Here is an 18918-nt window from a genome sequence, read left to right as displayed (position 1 = left end):
ATTTTCTGTCACTATTATCGAGAGTTCCATCATTTACTATAAATTACAAAATCCTTCTTAACTTATTATTATGATTATATATTTAATGCTATTTGTGTTAGTTACCTAATTGCACATTTCTCTTATTATTTGTCAAATTATAAAGCTTGACGAAGAAACTTGATTATTTTTTTGGTCCGGCGACGAATGGCGCGAAAGAAAGTCGGCGCTCTTTAATAAAGACAGAAAGCACTTCGCGCAGTGATAGCCCCGATGCGCATAATTACCGCGCGTTTCACCCATTTTTCTAATATGTTGTATATACGCTCGGTGTGTATAAGTGACGTCACGTTTCGCTTTTGCGTTTCAGGCTGCTGGCGAGCGGTATCAGCAGGAAACCACCGAGGTGAGATAAAGTATAGTATAGCGCGAGAGCGTGCTTTTTCCTCGCGGTATCGGCGCGTTAGTGCGCGCGTCGAGCGCAGTTTCGATCCATCGTGGACTAGTATCGCCTCGTGCGTTACGATAGTGCTAGTTAGAGTGCCAATATATATCGCCCTCGATATCGTCGGCGATTGCGTTGCATATCGCCCGTATATATTCGCACTACTTATCTCGATATCCTTCAGTCCTTTTTTTCTTTTTTTTTAATTATGACGTATCGCTATAGCGATTTATCGCGGTGGGAAGACACGCGCGAGTGACAAGTAGTGTGTAATTTCTGTCAACATGAACCGCGATGCCGCAAGTCGCCCAAAATCGGTGCGGAAGATTCTTAATCGGGTATTGCTCGTGTCTTCGATCGTGTCAACCTTAAGGACCAGAATCGGGGTAAGAGATGGAAGAGTAGTGCCATCTCCTCTCTCGCTACTTCTTCCCTGTGAACTTTCTCCGTTCGCCAAAAAATCGCAATCTCGCCGCCGCGGTGACAGTCTGTCATCGACTTTCATTCCTTACGTCACAACGTCACAACATTCGCGCTTATAGTCTCTCGCGCGCGGTAAAAGTACACGCATACATACATATATTTCAGCTCATAAAATAATCCGTGAATAATTTACTGGTATCTCGCTCAGAAATTCGAGGCGCATTTTATGATTCGCTCGCGGTATCGAGATTAACTCGCTGACATTACTCATCGGGATCGAATGAAACACGCTTCGCTTTAACATACGATATTCCCATTGTGATATCATAGTGAATAATTAGAGCTTCGTTCTCTTTTTTTAGAATCGCTTTGCCGTGTTTGACAAGCATGGAGAGAGGAACAGCGCGGAGGACTGTCAGCAGGCAAAGGTGAGTACACGAAAGAAGTATTCCTTTGTATTTCTCTATCGTTTTCGCCTCACTGTACGTTATAAAAAAAAAAGAAAAGAAAAAGCATTCCTCGGACTAATGAGACTTAAATTAATCGGTAATCGAGAAATCAACCGAATTTCTGCAACAGATGGCGAATCCGATAAAGAGCCGTCAATTTCTTTTACCGCATGGGATAATATTTTGTGTATGCATTGCCAACGAATCGAAAACGTGAGAACAATCGCTTGCGTTGATTGCGAGATATGACTCACAGTCGAGTCGCATTATCACCTCGGATGCGGGTGCACTCGTCTTGTAACGGGAATTTTTTAAGGTCATCGCTCGACCGAAAAAAGCTGTAACATCCGCGCATACGCGCGAAATTGTGTCTACTGATACTTTTGTTCAACACGTTGAATACATAGGACGTCTCCGTTAAAGTCTGTCGTTAAAAAAAATAATGCGCGGCTTAGAGAACCGGAACACGCGTCATATATAGTTATTAAAATTCTGGGAAAGATAGGAGTGCGCGCTTTCACGGTCGTAATCGCGTTACAAAGAACAAAGATGTGGGTCCATCTGAAATGAGAAACTATTAATAGAAAGCTCTTTTTTATATTTTTTTTGTGCTCTTCGTGGCTGCATTAATATATTTCTTTCATTGTCCGCGCTTCTATAAAATCAGATTGGACCTATCGTTATTGTATTACGCGTATAAAATGTTCTCTATGATATTTTTTAAAATGTAATTATACATTTTATTATTGTTATTTTTACTTGAAATGAATACGTGTCATATAATTTATGAAAATTCTCCATATCGTTTTTTAAACGATCAGAGTATGATAATTTTATAGTCAATATATGAAAACTACATTTCTGCAATTTTTATAAAACTCCTTTTCGTATATCGATAGTAAAAATTGGTTGTTATATCTTAGGTAACATTGTTACATCAAAATTACAATGAAATGGTTAATGTTGCCCTGTTTGCGAAAATTAATTTGAACCGTAAATTATTATGTATATTAATAATAATTAATAACTAATAAGATAATTAGGATTGAATAATTAATAATCACGTTTATTACAATATTAATATCATTTTACTATTGATATACAACTCTCTTCAAAAGATTTTATTTTCCAATGTGAAGAAGCAAATTTATTTTTATTCATTTTTTAAAGAACAAAAAAAATGACCAAACGCGCAATGAATAAGGGGGAATAAGAGGGGATTGTATTCTGATATATATATATGTATCTATATAAATCCCCGAGTTTATCATCGTCTAACGGGAGATATTTTTGGATCGTGACACGTTTGCGGATCTGTCGTCACACAAGAGCGAACGTTTTATAAAATATAAGACAATGAAGATGGGAAGGACTTTGTGAGAGAGCGAAAAGAAATAGGGAAGGGAACCGACATGGGAATGTGTGTCCCTTTTACGGTATTCTATCGCGTTTGTTTCGACTACTCTCTCGTACGTTGCCTGCACCACCATTATTTCCATCTCGGTGATGAATCTTCGTCGGTGGCTATTATTACGGACTTGATGACGGACGACAACTGTTTAAAACAATATACTCGGTTTGTATTGTCCCGAGTCGCTCTTCGCAAAATCACGTTCTCCGTTGTCATCACTGACTCAGTTTTCGAGCTATGAAAAACACGCCTCGCGCTCTATTTTAGCTTCATTTGCTAACGCTGCATTGTTGTAAAGTTGTTAAAAAGTTAGTTTTTTTTTTCTAAGAAAAAGTTCATTATAACGAGCAATTAAATTGTTGGCAAAAAATTTTTCCTTATATGCGATTTTAGAATTTATCGATCAATTAAATTTTAAATGCCAAGTTTTTTGAAAGTAACATATCTATCATTAAAATAATTATTAAATAATCATCATTTTACATGAAATTCGAGAATCGCAATAAAATAGCATAAAAATGCCATTCTCTCTTTCTTTTCTTTTCGCGACTTAAAAAATATATATCTATTAAAAATAAGCACTAAACTCGCATAAAAATCAAGATTCGAATTAAAATTTAAATAGATTGGCTTGCAGTGAAAATGTGAACAAAAAACAAATTTAACATCAGAAAATCTTAAATCACTACAATAAACATTACAGTCGCATACATTTCATATTGGTCACAAATTGATCTAACGACGATGTATAAGAGATGGAAATGAGAAGACAATAGAATATATCAAAAGATGCAAGAGAAAGGGACGCGAACAATGTTTCGATAGTAAATGTATAGGAACAAGTATATAGAAGCGAGAGACGTGAGGTAGGAAGGGGCGCGGATACAAAGTTTACTGTTACTTGGCCCGTGGTCTGTGCACAGATCAACAGGCCGAACGTTCGGTCTCGCCTGCTGCTGTTGGTTTGTTGGCTCGCTTTCATTGTCATCGTTGGCAGATCGATGGACACGGACAGATTGACAGGATATGATGTAAATTTCTTGTATTCCAGAAAAAAATTTGCTACCCGATAGAAACGTATTAATGACATAGATCGAAGGTATTTAATGCCATCATTTATCAATTTGAAATCGATTTTTATTTCTTAATTAATAAATAATATCGATATGAGGTATTTTATTTATCTTTCACATACATTGTTTAATTTCTACGAGGAATTATCGTTCATTATTTGCAGTAAAATTTAAATAAACGTAAGAGAAGGTGATACTTCATATTTTTGGTTTTTTTTTTAAATTTAATTGCGAGAAAGATTTATATCAATCAAGATTTATAAAGTGTGCGTAATCTTTAAATCTTTTATCATTTGTTTGCAAAGCGTAACGTGTTGAGTAATAAACGCTGCTAGTATTCGATCGATTAGAATGAAGCTAATTAGTTGACAGAAAAACTGTTAGACAGAATCATCTTTGAGGATTCTTCTCTCTTTTTTTTTAAAGCAGCAGTCAACAATTTAGAAATAATCATTAATTGAAATGAGGGGAGAAGATGCCTTTTTCAAAGATGCTTTTTGTCGCATATTTTCTCTGTTATTATACAACTTTACATTTTCTATAGAGAAACTATGAATACTCTTGATCTAGATATATATATATACTATCTAATGTGATCGCGGTAATTGAAAATATTAATAAAGAAACGTTTTTGTCAATGAAATGAAAATCTCTCAATGAATTTTCTCAATGAAATGTCGGTAAAATGATTTGAGACTATGATTATACAAGGTGATCAGAGTTGTAGCTAGCAACTGTAGATGGCGAAACTCGTACGTTCATCAGTCGTCATAAATTTAAAATTAATTAAAATATTTGTGAAAGAGAGAGACGCGTTAATTCATCTTTATTGTTATTTATAATGTGCAGTGTTTCGCTTAGATAATCTCGAAATCAAAATAAAATATATGTAAATATATTTCAGATGAAGATAGTTCTGCTTGAAATTTAAGCTTGAAAGATGAAGTAGAGAATTTTAGATAACATTATAAGTTTTTATTTTATAAAATCAAGAATTTGTTAAATATATCATCTGATAGATAATTTTCTACTTCTTATATATGCTTATTATCTTCATAACTAAAAAAGCGCTATGATTTAAAAGTTAATTATTTAAAAAATTAAAATTTTATACAAATATGATACTTAAAATTCTCTAAAAATATATTTACATCGATGTAGACTAAATTTGTTAAATATTATCTTAAATGATGTGAGGAAAATAACATTTCTTTTATTTAACAATAAGATAAAGATGCAGATGATATATTTAAGATAAAAAAAAAGATGAAGCAACGCTGATAACGCGTCACTATTTTGACGCAAATATATTTTATATTTTTCTATTGAACTGTGTTATTGCTCTTACCACAATTTTAATTATTACGCGAAACAATATTAATTATTACAGATTGTATGCATTAATAATAATATTATAACAGTTATTGATCTCCGGGATTATCGGTTGTATAGTTTATTCATGATACTTTTTTTTTAAGAAGTATCTAAACAGACTTTCTAGACATTACGTGAAGCATCGTAATGCTAGCGATGATGTCTCGGGTGCATTCGAGCGTACTTGTGCAAGTAGAAAACGAATGGAGCAGTCTTGTTCTGCTGTCGATCAATGGATTAATGATTACACGCGCTTAATAATACATCAGATTCTTCTTCTTTTTTCTTTTTTTTTATAACTACTATCGTAAATTTATGTCTCCTTCGCCACAAGATTTGATTCAGAATATAACGATTTTTCGCTGGCATTTGTGAATATTTATATAGGTACATGTTATATATATATTTATAATTATATATATAATATATATATATATATAATTTATATCTATATTTTAGTATATTTTTTTATTTAAATTTAGGGAATGAGATATTATAATGAACAAAGGATGAATTAAATTTTGAAGAAAATATTTATTATTGAATATTTTTAAAAGTATAAAAATAATATTTAATTAACGATGGCACGCGATTCTATGTCGTTCAAGCAATGCATGAAATGACGCATAAATTTGTTAATCCAATGCAATGAAACATTTTATTCGAAAGATTTACAGTGACGCGTGCATCGTTTACCTTGTTTTGCTTCATATGTGCACATGAAGGGTACTACATGTATACGTACCTCGTTTTTATATTTCTCTCTTTGTTCAAATTATAGAGACAATTTTGAATAATTCGTCAGGAGATTTATAGAAGTTACATGGCCTCTAATCGCGGCTTGACATTTGCGACACGTACCCACCAGATTGTCAATCTAAGCCAGTTTGGTATTTGCTTGGCATTTGTTACATTGTGTGGTTTATTTTATAGCATGTCAGTAAGGCCGAGGAATCCTTACAAGTCCTTACGAAGGACTAAGGTGTATCTAGTTATCGCCTACTTGTCAAATATGATCTTAATTGATTGCTATAAATGTCTAAAATTAAAAAAAAAATTGGATATAAATTTATTACATATCAAAATTATTCGCTGAAATAATCTAATATTTAGAAAAACGTATACTTTACACTATAATTTATTGGAATTATATATTATCGGAAATAACGATCTTTTGGAAAATTGAATGGAAAAGAGTGTGAGTAAATGATTCTTTAAATTATCGATAACTTATCATTTTTTTTTTTAACAAAATAGCACTAATATATTTAGATTTTATTTGTTGCGTATTGTAGTAACTTTTTGCATACGTTTAGCGCGTACGTACTTTATTACCAATTTATATTAATTGGCGCGCATTATAAAATTTATAAATTTCTTAAGAAATAAAATTTATTAATTTCTTAAGAAATTTTCCACGGTAAAAAATAATACTCTCTGCTGAATTTTCTATCTAAGATTTCTAATATCGATAATGGATGCATCGCGGATTTGTTCTAATAAGCTAGTAGACTGTGATTTGTGTCGTCTACGCCTTTTTCGGTCACGATTCTTTTTTTATTTCGTGATGAAGGAGAAAAAAAGAGCACGCGATTGCTGCACGAAAGTGATGGCGTTTTCGCGATTGCAAATTATTGCGCCGCGACAATTGCACTATGAAAGGCCCTCATTTAACGTCGAGAAAGGAGGAGGAGCGGTTGTGGATGAATGGCGACGATGGAGAGAAAATAGATTGTTTCTCAGAATAAATATGCACTTGCAAATATCAATTGCAACAGGAATGACACGCGCATCGTGTAAGGCTTCGTATCAGCTTCTAACATTAGTTTAAATTTCGCTCGAGCGTAAAAACAAACGGTGACACAATTCTTTTTTCTAAATAGTCGAGAGATACGAAACTCGATCGGTTCTGATTTGCTTAAAAAAAAATCTGTTTTCGAGACAAGTCACAAATGTTAATAAACTACTGGAAATTAATAGGCGATATAAGTCCAGGTTTCTAATTAAGTTTCAATATTACGGTACATTATCTCGCCGCGTTAAATTACATTCGTGATAAGATATATATATAATAAATTTCGTAAAATGATTCGAGGCTTCAAAAGTTTCATTATATTGGTATCAATTTTTTATAACGAGATTCTTTTTACTCTCTTTTTCTCTTTCGTTATTGTATCGAACGCTATTAAGCGAAAGATAACGAATGGAAAAAGAGATTGGAGACACAGAGGAGCTTTCCTACTCTTGCTTCAACAGCCAACAGCTGGCAAGCAGAGAGATGGATAGCACCGTTAGCACGCGGCTCGTCCGATTCCTCATAGATCAGTCTTCTCGATCCTTGCCTTTCTTTACTTCTTGTCAGAGGCCATTAAAGTTTTCAGGGACGTACGGAATTTGATCCTCCGACGTCGAGAAATCACATTGAAATATAAGCATAATCAATATTAAGGATCAATATTGAAATAATCGACCAAACTAGCACAAATTTTTTACTTTATTAAAAGTTACGACGTTTCGACCATATGGTTGTGGTCCTTTTCAAGTACAGTTATAAATGTGAATAATAGATAAGCATGTTCAAAAGATTCGCTCACAAATTTATTGACAAGGTTTCTTACTGACTTAACGTTCTCGCCTTTAATATTGACAACATTTGTGAGCGAATCTTTTGAACATGCTTATCTATTATTCACATTTATAACTGTACTTGAAAAGGACCACAACCATATGGTCGAAACGTCGTAACTTTTAATAAAGTAAAAAATTTGTGCTAGTTTGGTCGATTATTTCAATATTGATCCTTTGATTAATTTACTAGCGATATTTAAAGAATTTATTGTATCAATATTAAGCTTCACGTTACTTATACATGAAATTGATTTTTTAAGAAAAATTTTTGCCACAACAAAAGCCACAAATGTTTTGTACTTTTATATTGAAATTAATAGCAATAGTTTGTTATATTAATTGAAATATTAAGATTTAAATTTCGAAAAAGACTACTTGGATTTAATCAAATAATAAGATAATACCATTTAACTGTTGACTAAAAAATTAATTCTGTGGAAACTACATTGTGAAAACTATGTATCATTATATATGTCACATAAAATATAATTACATGATATATTATATTCGTGGACTGAAAAGATTGAATCTGAATTAAATTGTGAAATAAGACTTAATTTTTATTATAAATTTCTTAAAATTATTTTATAAGTTTTGAGATATCAGTAATAGAAGCAATGTTCTGCTGAGATAATTTCTATTATTTAAAGAAGATAACATTTTTTTAGCTCAAACAAATATGGTGATAATATGTATTTTGATAATTCAAATAAAGATGAAGCAATTATTTTACCTAGATATTTTTACTCTAGATAGTAAAATACTTATTAAGAGCTAAGACAAAAAATCAATTTCATGTAAATCATTTTCCAATAAATTTCGGAGATGTAAATTTCTAAAAAAACGAGAAAAAATTGCATGCTATAAGTAACGGCGCGTCGTATCTCTGCATACGTTCCTGGGACCTCTCCACTACCTTGGTCTGATCGGCATTTGCCACTTCTACTGCCGTCCAGGTTCGGCGGGACGAGAAGTCAGGATCCGCGCGACTCGACTCGATTCAGTCGGTATCGTGCCGCGACGCGTTTTCCGCACGCGTGACAACGAGTAAAGATACGCGAGTAGTCTAGAAAATTATCGTATTCACCCCGTTCTCTGTTAAGTGAAGGGCTTCTCGTTATATAAATCTCGATTGATCGCACCGACCTTCGGCGGTGCGAGTCGTTCAGAATTATTGACCGCGGGAACGGAACCGTACGCTCCGCTTTTTCGATGTATCAACTTTGAATAAGTTAATTAATAATCCTAATAATTAATTATAAAGTGCTAAAAGTACTAAGGAAGAAAGAAATGTTAGTGCCAGAAGAGCAGATGTGCGCGTTTTCGTCGAATCGTTAATACTCCGAGAAGCGAAAAGTGTCTCGGGAAGGACTTTTATCGAAGTCCCACTACTCTTGGTATTTGACGTGTGTAAAATAATTAATTTGTGATTTTATACATATATACATATATGTATATGTGTTTCAGACATTTAAATGATATCTCAATTTTATTTTATCATCGAACTTAGCATGATCACCAATTAAAGCAATCGTGTCTCGAATAAATTATATATTTGTCTTTTCGTAAATTCGAAATTCAATTTTTCAACACACAACTTTCGATACTCAAGTTCCCTCAAGTTTGACATTAATGTTTGCACTTAAACATTTGTGGCTCTTACGATCATATTAATTTATATAAATTTGTCCCGATAGTACAAGGATTATTTTATTATAAACTAACATGATTATAATTTATGAATCATATTTATTAGATATTATACGCGAGCTGCAAATGAAATAGAGACTGCGTTTAAGATCATCTTTAGTGATCATCCTAGTGATCTCTAAACAACAACTCTCGTTGTCGTTACGAACGAACGATGAAAATTAGCATGTACTCCGCATTCTTGTACTTCCTCTTTTCTCGCGTCGCTAAGCGTACGCATTCATTGGAACAAACTCACGCTCTTTTTTTCTTCTCACTTACTATTACAGCAAAACTGATATTTCAATTGCAGGAATTGCAATCTCGCGTTTCCTGTACTATTGTTTAATCGATCGATCGAACACACTCGGGGGGGATATCTAGAATTTAATCGCCGCGTTTCTCATACGAAGCAGAACTCCTTCTTTTGCACTCTCACCCTGAAAAAATTCTAATGTAACTCAAACATTTTAATTTAAAAAAATTAAAATTAGTTTGGATTAAGTTAGAATTTTTTCGAGGATATAGAGATGCACAGGAGAGGCAGAGCCCCTCTTCCTTTTACGCTATACTTTGCAATAAAGTAAAACAATAGAAGACAAGTTTCTCTTTGCACTCAAAAAGTCGCATATCGAAATCTGTTTAAGAACTGGCAGAAATGAATGAAATGCATTAACGATAGTGTAACTCATACTGAAGACAAAAAAATAGCACAAATAATAAATATCAAAGAGGCGTGAATAATACGTAATACGAAAAACTAAACTAATATAATTAACAGGGTAGTTGTAAATATAATTAAAATACAATATTTTTAAGTATCGTATCTCAAAAATTAAAAGAATTTACAACGAAAATATGCGCGACTCATCTATCGACTATAATATATGAAAATCAAAGTGAATCGGTGTAATCTTTTCGCAAGTTTTATCAAAATATTATTAAAAGTAATGAATAAAGTTAAGTAATAAAAAAACTTAACGTTTTAATAATCACTTAACGTGATCAATTTTCTGCAAAAGATGTTAGGCAAAGAAAGGGTTCGTCAGAATAAATTTATTCTTTAGAGAAATTTATTCTTTAATTCTGATATTCTTTTATATTTATGATATAATGTAAATAGTGCTAAATTATAATTTAAAGTAATATAATAATTGCTTCACATTATACATAATATTAAGGGCAATGCAACGACAATGCAATGACCAGAAAAATCTGCAAAGTATCTTATATTGTTTTAACTTTTTGCATTTCTTATTAATTTACATTAACGAACTCTTGCTTTGTATGTATTTCTTTTTATCACTTTTTCATTTCGTGTTTGAAACGATCGTTGTTAACTCGTTAATTCTGTAATTTCTTACTTTTCTGGATTGAGAATTGCTATCATAAGTCTTCTCTGTATTCAATAATACACGTATCTTTCTCTTTTTCTTTCTTTCTGTGCATTGCAGATAAATTGCAATGCATATACATACATACGTCATATGCAAATTCAAAGTGTAATGCGGTTTTCTTATAATCTTTCTTTCGCCTTTCTACTCTGCGCAATCTCGCATTTATGAGGACTACATTTGAATAGTTCCGCACCCATCTCTTCACACTGTATCTCTCTTTCATAAAGATAATTGCAACCCAAGAACAGATTTATCTAAAATCTTTCACCGATCTGTTACATTATTTAAAATTTTTTCTAAGATATTACAATATTTAATATTGAATGAAAAATTAGATAATTGATAATACTATTTCATAAAGATTGTTTCAATATTTCATTGATAATACTATTTCATAGCTATTTCATAAATATATAATATAATTATTCATTAAATAATAATATTGAGTAAATATTAAAAAATAAGATTTAAAGATCTAACAAAAGTTTGCATATTAATTAAAAAGTTTTATTTATTGCTCGTTAATTAAAATTACAAACTTTTATGCAAATTTGAAGAAAGGAGGCAAACATTTTTAATTTGTTTCTTTTTTTTTTATCAAATATTCAGTACTATTTGATTAGTTTTTTCGATGTTTCTGTTACCATAATTACGAACTGTTAATCACGGTTGTTTGATGAATTTTTTCTCATTCTCGTAATTGTTTAGGTATGCGATTAGATTAGACGGAATCCATAAAACTCGACTCGGAATCGAGCCTATTAAGAAAGAACACTACCGATATTTTTTATCATCGCGTCGTTCGCAGTATTAATTAAAAAAATGTGTAAAATGAATTAATTATTGAATAGGTATAAGCTCGATTTGATCGAATCAATTTGTCTCTTCGCATTCAACATTCGTGATCGTACAATACAACAATTCGCCTTTGCTTATACAACGTTGTTTAATTGTTCGTTCGTTTGTGTTAGTCGTATCCGAATTAAACACCATGTCCGCAAGGTATATAACGAGCAGCGGTTCTGCTGGTATCTCACTCCGCGATCTATCATTTACTTTCTTTACGCGTACATACATGTGTCTCAAGGGCAGATGCAGTTGCAAATGCAGAATACAATGCTTTTCTCGAAAATCTCTCCTTATTCCGCGGTGTCTATTAAATCACGCGAATCTTTCACTTTCATCAGCTGATTCTCTTTAAATGTATGCTACTAACTGCAGCATCTGTATGTATATATACAGCAATATATTGCAAAATAATTTGACATTTCTATAACAAAGCTGTATATAAAATGACTGACTCAATTATATATGCATAATTTCCAATATATTTAAAATACACATGTTGCGTTGCGCGTTGGTGATAAAATAAAAGAGAGATCTCGCATAAATCGTCAATGGAACGTGTAAAAAAAGTATCGATGTACGGCGTTTGACGTATAAATCGAAGCTGGACAACACGAGATGAGATTTTCTTTTTCACAAGCGTGGTCGTAGTAATACAATATCTCGGATAACTTTCTCACAGCGCGCCATCACATCGCTGCTTCCATCACGGTCCTCTTCGGGATCTCTCGGTTTCTTCTTGGCCGCGTTTAATTTCTCCAAATCACGGACGCGAGTCTCGCGAACGCCTTCGATTTCTCGCCGATGATGAAAAGTATCGGAAAGCTGAATCTCTCTTGTGTATTCACTTTTTCCTCGTTCTCTTTCTCTGATTATCGTCGTCGAAAAAGCGACGAGAGAACAAACGACACTTCATTTTTTTTTTTTTCTCCTTTTCCCCGCTATCTGCTCGCTATCTGCTCGCTATCTCGGGCTAATATGTTTACGCGGCGAACGGATTTTAATTTCGTAAAAATGCAGGAGATTCGAAATGTAAATCACATGAACCGCGATGCGGTTATTTCGCATTGTTATCGCGATTGTGCGATCTGCAAGAGAGTCAGTCACTTTCTTCCTGCGGATACGCGTCTCGCGTGAAATACGCTCGTTGTTTATGCGCCGGAAAGGCTAACAAACCGGCCGGACCGCGTGTGAATTAAAAATCTGCCGGTTATGTTAAGCGGCTGTTTGAACGCGAGATTTTACGAGATTCGCCTTCGTTCAATAATCTCGTGCGTGATTCTGCGAGAAGTTCTTGAACTCTTGTAAATCTGATGTAATTTAAACTCTCTAATCTTTATCTCTGATATTTCAATCTGATATATTTTCTACATAAAATTTCTGTGAAGAGAGAATAATAAGATAAATAAATCTTAAGAAACAATAATTTTTTAATCTTGTAAATTTGCAAAAAAATGTTACACAATTAAATTGTCATATAATATTATGTTATATTTTAATTGACTATAAAGAACAGAATATATATGCATATATATTATGGAAGTTTAATTATATTAATATTTTCTTGCAAAACGTACGAAATTAAAAAAATTATTGTCTTAAGATTCATTTATCTTTTATCGATACAGTATTGATAATTTATCTACAGACATTGATTACTCTAAATTGATTTTCCAGATTGCATTACGATTTTTAAAATTAAATTGTTTAAAGATTAAAAATCATGCTTTATTATGGAATGACCCAACTTAATATATAGCTGTATATTTCTCAATATATTTCTGTATACATTTCTGAAAAGAAACACGTGAAATATGCATACATTTCTTGAGAATCTGAATATATAATTTATGCAAATGACGTTGTTCGATATTAATATATGTGTGTGTGAGATTTGGCAAATATATTTTATTGCGCATCCATATACGATACATCAAAGATACTTCAAGTGATACGTTATCAAAACGAGACTGATTTTCGAATAGAGATAACTGTGTTTTAGTATGTTATTTCTTTATTTTTAATTGCGATTTTATCGCAAATTAAATATTTGAATTTTGCGGATTAATTTTTACTGAAAATATTAATTTTTATATTAAATATTTTTAACATAGTTTTACAATTTATGAAATATAAAAAATTAAAAAAAGCATTGTCAATATATGCATATACGAAACTTTCGAGAATAACTTTACTATATAATATTATTTAATTTTTGAATTTATTATTATTACATATCAATAATTTTAATCATACACAATTAAGAAATACAAATAATTCTATCAAATTAATTAATTAAATAAATTTAAATAAAAGAAAATTAAAAGAATCGAGTTAGATGGAAATATTTTATAAAAGCAATCGTAATGTGTGCGTCATAAAAATTAACAGTTAATGAAACATGTCTTTCGGCGCGATTCAAAGAAACCATTTACTCCAACATTAAATCGACAAATCGAAGTAAAAGGAGAAATCATATACGTTTCATAGAAAATAAGTAGAAACTGTCAGGTTTATTAATGTCGCACTAATTTTGGTCAGTTAAGGAGCATGGTTAGAATGTTGATGGCAAAATGCGTCGTGAGAACTAGGTGGACCTTAAAACCGTATGTCACTTAGGAGCAAGTTCTCTTTCTTTCGAAACGGGTTTCTCGGAACGTGCTAGAAGCGTGACCGTGTCTGTAAAAGAGAAAAAGAAAATACCCATTTGGCGCAAGAATATGTAATCATCGTTTTTGTTTGCCTATAAATTATTATTATTATTTTATTTTCGGATGCATGTTACATTTGTAAAATCCACGGCAACTCACAATTTCCGACAAGCCGATTGAGAATCTCGGTAATTTATACCATATTACAATTTTTAATAGTATAATGTATAATTTCTAAACAGGGAGAAAAATGTTTGTATATCCGTAATTTCTTATTTCTTAAATTTGAATATTGATTTATTATTAGTTAATTATTAGTTATAATTTATTATTAGTTTATTATTATTATTATATAATAACTATGACAATCATACAATTGTAATAGTCATAAAAGTTGAAATAATAGAAGAGAAGTTCCGTATAATATTAATATTAATAATCGTAATGTTTGTCATTGTTTTAAACGTAAATTCGTGATTTAGAGTCTGCAGATTAAACATCCGACTTTTCAGTCTTTAACGCGCGTTTGTTTAACGACCTTTCGGCGCAATTGACCCGCATAGCTACATTTCCCTTCTATTTTACTATTCTCTTTTCTCCCCTCTCTTTCTCTCCCTCTTTGTCCCCTCTGATTTCGTATCAGCTGCCTTTTACAATGCCGCGGAAACGCGAGCGTTGCCTTTGCGCGTGTCGTGCTAGATTTCCAACATCCTCTTCTCTGTGACGCAAAATTGCGCGCACAATTCGTTGTACGCGCATTCATCAGTACGCTACTATTTCGCGAAACTGCGTGAAATATTGGCGAAATAGGGAAAGAAAAAAAAATTGAGTCGAAGAAATCATTCGATGCTTATCTTGGCCCGATTGCATTGCGATTTTTCATTTCGTTGACCAACTCGCGAGAAAACACGGCTATAACGATGTTGATGTTGTTGCTGGTCCTCCTTATTTCTGTCGTTTTATATATATTCCGAATAAATAAATGCCCGAATAATCTCGCTCTTGATGCGACTTTCACGTGGTTGTTGTTTAAAAAATTCAGTATCACTATCGCGCAATGAGATCTCTCGCGATTGCCGACTCGCGTGGTTCGTAATTATTTCTAACGATGCACAGACGGCGAGAGAGTACTATATATGTATCTATCTGAGCATTATTATTATCTCGTACTCGTTCCTGCAAATAATACATTTGTGCAATTAATAATGCATCGTACAACGGCGAGATGCGGCTCGCATCTGTCAAGTGCATTCGCAGCTGTGCGAGGCGATGCTGCGGTCGCAAATTGCAACCGCGATTGCACGGAGAAACCGAGTTCGAACTGGATCTGACATGGAAATAGAGGTCTCGATCAAGTCGGTAAACGAGAGAAAAAGTTACAAACTCGTCGGAGCGTAAAACGCAGTTTCTTTATCTTTTGCCTTTGGGCAAGTTAAGCTTCGAAAATTAATTTAGTTTTAGATTATTACGTTTGCGAACAACTTAAAGGAATTTTTTTTGAAGTGATTTTAATTTTCGAAAAACTTGTTTTTTGAAATTTAAGTGACTTTGCATTTTGGAAACATTGGCTGGCATTTACGACGAAAGAACTATGTAATAATTTTAAAAAATGAAATACACGCATACATTTTTTATTTTATTTATCTTTTTAATATATACAATGATAAAACAATACGAAAATATTTCATTGATATATATGTAAATTCGATATAAAAACTGATGTTACCAAGTAAAGGCACGGATGCTTAAAGGATTAACAGACATTGAATTACGCAATTGCCGTAATTATTGATTGCAACACTAAAACGGTTCTGCCTTGTTTAGTCCGTTTCCTTGGAGTTATCGACTCTACTTTCTCTCGACTACGTAAAAAATTATTGTATTCCGCAACATTCGTTAGTTATGACATGTACAGGCGCGTTACTACTGTCTCTGCTTAGAACTTAAATCGGTAAACTAAATGCTTATTGATAGATGTGACCAAATTTACAGAATACAATAATAGATAGCTTGATTATTTAGACGATAAAATTTATATTTGTATATACATGTGTTAAAACTGGATCTGAGATTTAGATTCATTTACATTCCCTTTATCTATATATTTAATTAACGTCACTATCGATATATTTTATAAGTAGTGCGTTGTCTTTTAAATATATGCTTGAAAGCTTTATATTTTAAAATTTTTATTTATGAATATAATAATATAAGATACTATCACGTTTATATTTTTATATGCAAATGATATCATCGATTTAAAAAAAAAAACAATTAAGTTTTCGATTCGCAAGAGATAAAGACACACTAATATCGCGAAAATAAATTTTAATTAAAGCGAGCTTATTGTTTCAAAAGCAGAGATATTCGGAATATAACTGACATCATATATCGAGGTCGAGGCGGTATTTTGATTTCTCTTTGTGTCACGTAGCGCGATGTTCTAACAAACGTAAATGTACGACGCGGTGTTTAACGATTGCGCGAAGAAGAATCACGATGGTGATTGAGCAAATATCGTGGGCGATTCGCGTGGGCCGATCCCTTGATCCGAAACGACGCACCATCTATCTCTTGGTACGAAATCAGCGAGGAAATGAAGAAATTGAAATTTGACTTCTTCTCACGCTCGCTCTCTCGTTGCCAAATCGAAACGCGCTAAATTGGTGCTCTTAATATCATTTAATGATGAAAAAAAGAAAAAAAAAATCCGCGTGACTTATTTAAGCCAAGCGGCGGGCTCTTTAATTGTTTTTGCAAATTGGAGAACGCATTTTAAAGTTAATTAGCGGCACTTTAAATTTCACGGAGTCGATAGCGACTTATACGAGGGAGGAGAAAGAGAGGGAAGAGAAAAGAAGAAGAAAAAGACAGTTATTTATACAATATTTTGAGGTCAGCGGGGAATGCACGACCTCAACGAAATCGACGTACCAATTTGACTTATGATCGCGAAGACGAAGACGGGGCGACACGAGAGAAAGAGACGATTGCGTGGGAAGCGATCGGGATCGCGCGGATCCTTGTAGGTCGAGGAAACGAGGACGAGGTGCTGGCTGGCCCGTGTGAGAAGTTCTGTGAAAGGGTGCGCGTTAATTGCGAGAGACAGGTAGCCCGGACGGTGATAGTGTTTATTCGTTAATGTACTTAGACAGGCTGTCGTTTGTGTATGTTTTCCCGGTTTCCCTCGAATCAATCCCGCGTAGCATTTGAGCATTCAGTGGAAAATCTCATTGACGATCAAACGGAAAAACCAATATCGAGATGGAGAATAAATTTACGGTACATAAATTTACACTAATCCGAGAATGGCGTTTCTATATTTCTTCCAAGACGCACGTGGAAAATTAAATTCTACGCGTTTAGAGAGTCAATCGAAATTACGAGTGAAACCGTAGGAGCTACGAATTTGGAATAAATCTGAAATAAAAATTGGCGTGATGTCACACTTTTTTAAGGCACGCATAGAAAATGTTATTGATACTTGAATGTACTGATCATTAAAATTGCTAAATATGTATATACATATATAATATATAATAAATTAACAGGAAATTTAATTGACATAAAAATTTAATCATATATATAATTATATATACAATTAAATTTTTGTGTTAATTAAATTTATATATATATTTTTTTAAAAATTAATTATTGCACAGAGAGAATTTTTTCTTAAAATTTACTATGAAAATCATGGTAATCGTGGGACAATATGGTATGGAAAGAATTTTAAATTTTACCATACTTTTAGTAAAACTAATCAAACATATTTTATATTTTATTGTGATAGATATTATTATTTTTTATTATGCTAAATATTAATCAGACAAATTCTCATAAAATTCTTTCCATATCATATTGTTCACGATTACTATGATTTTCAAGGTAAATTCTAAAAGAAAATTCTCTCTGTGTGCGAATACAAAAGTGAGAGATATCAGTTTGTTATAAATTTTGGCAATTGGGGAATTATCGTCACTCTGTTTTGACGATACACGTGTTTCCAGCCGAAAGCTTCGTATGAATCACAGAGGACAAATCTACCACGTGCACGTGTAATTACGTGAAGAGAAACCATTGCGATATCCAATTACACGTTTTATTACACGTCATCATGGTGATGTCGCATCGCGAGTCTAGCATATCGTCAAACATACGGGCGATAATCGAGCAGCTGAACTTGAATCCGGTGGAAAGGAGACGACTGATCAACAAGACCAGGCAGGAGAGCAATGCGCGATGCAAGAGCCTCCCGGATGGTATAGTGATGGAGTCGCAAGCACCTAAGATCAACATCGGTGTTTACGGCTGTAAGGATCGAAGTACCGAATTCAGGATACCAGATCATCCGATTGCAATGCGCAAGATCGAGATCGAGCGATCGAGATCGAAGATGGACACGCGACAGAGGCTTCTGACGCAGAAAAAAGAAGCTCTTCCCGCATGCCAGATAAAAATAGAAGCGCCTTCACAAGTGAAGAGAGAAGTGAGAATGGACCACTTGACCACAAACGAGGTAAATCGATAATATTCATCGCGATCGCGCGGTC

General features: G+C 33.1%; 1 protein-coding gene across 6 annotated transcripts in view; it reads left to right on the top strand.

Annotated features, from left to right (window-relative positions):
* Positions 1-18918, top strand: part of LOC145941087 (uncharacterized) — a 34149-nt gene that overhangs the window by 8301 nt on the left and 6930 nt on the right. For 2 of the 6 annotated variants that reach the window (XM_083046899.1, XM_083046905.1), the window contains exons 6-7: positions 350-385; positions 1210-1275. In XM_083046899.1, the coding sequence (XP_082903025.1) occupies positions 350-385; positions 1210-1275 (102 nt within the window). Of the gene's footprint in view, positions 1-349; positions 386-1209; positions 1276-8798; positions 9189-18375; positions 18885-18918 lie in introns of those variants that run through there. The other 4 variants (XM_083046903.1, XM_083046904.1, XM_083046902.1 and 1 more) reach the window with 4 other exon arrangements.

This window comes from Prenolepis imparis, unplaced genomic scaffold (assembly GCF_030444845.1).
Source record: "Prenolepis imparis isolate NDT839.2.m4 unplaced genomic scaffold, iyPreImpa1.0 SCAF_9, whole genome shotgun sequence".
NCBI classification, from domain to species: Eukaryota; Metazoa; Arthropoda; class Insecta; order Hymenoptera; family Formicidae; genus Prenolepis; species Prenolepis imparis.
The sequence above is the reverse complement of the archived record's forward strand: the minus strand, read 5'-3'. Positions and strand labels throughout refer to the sequence as shown.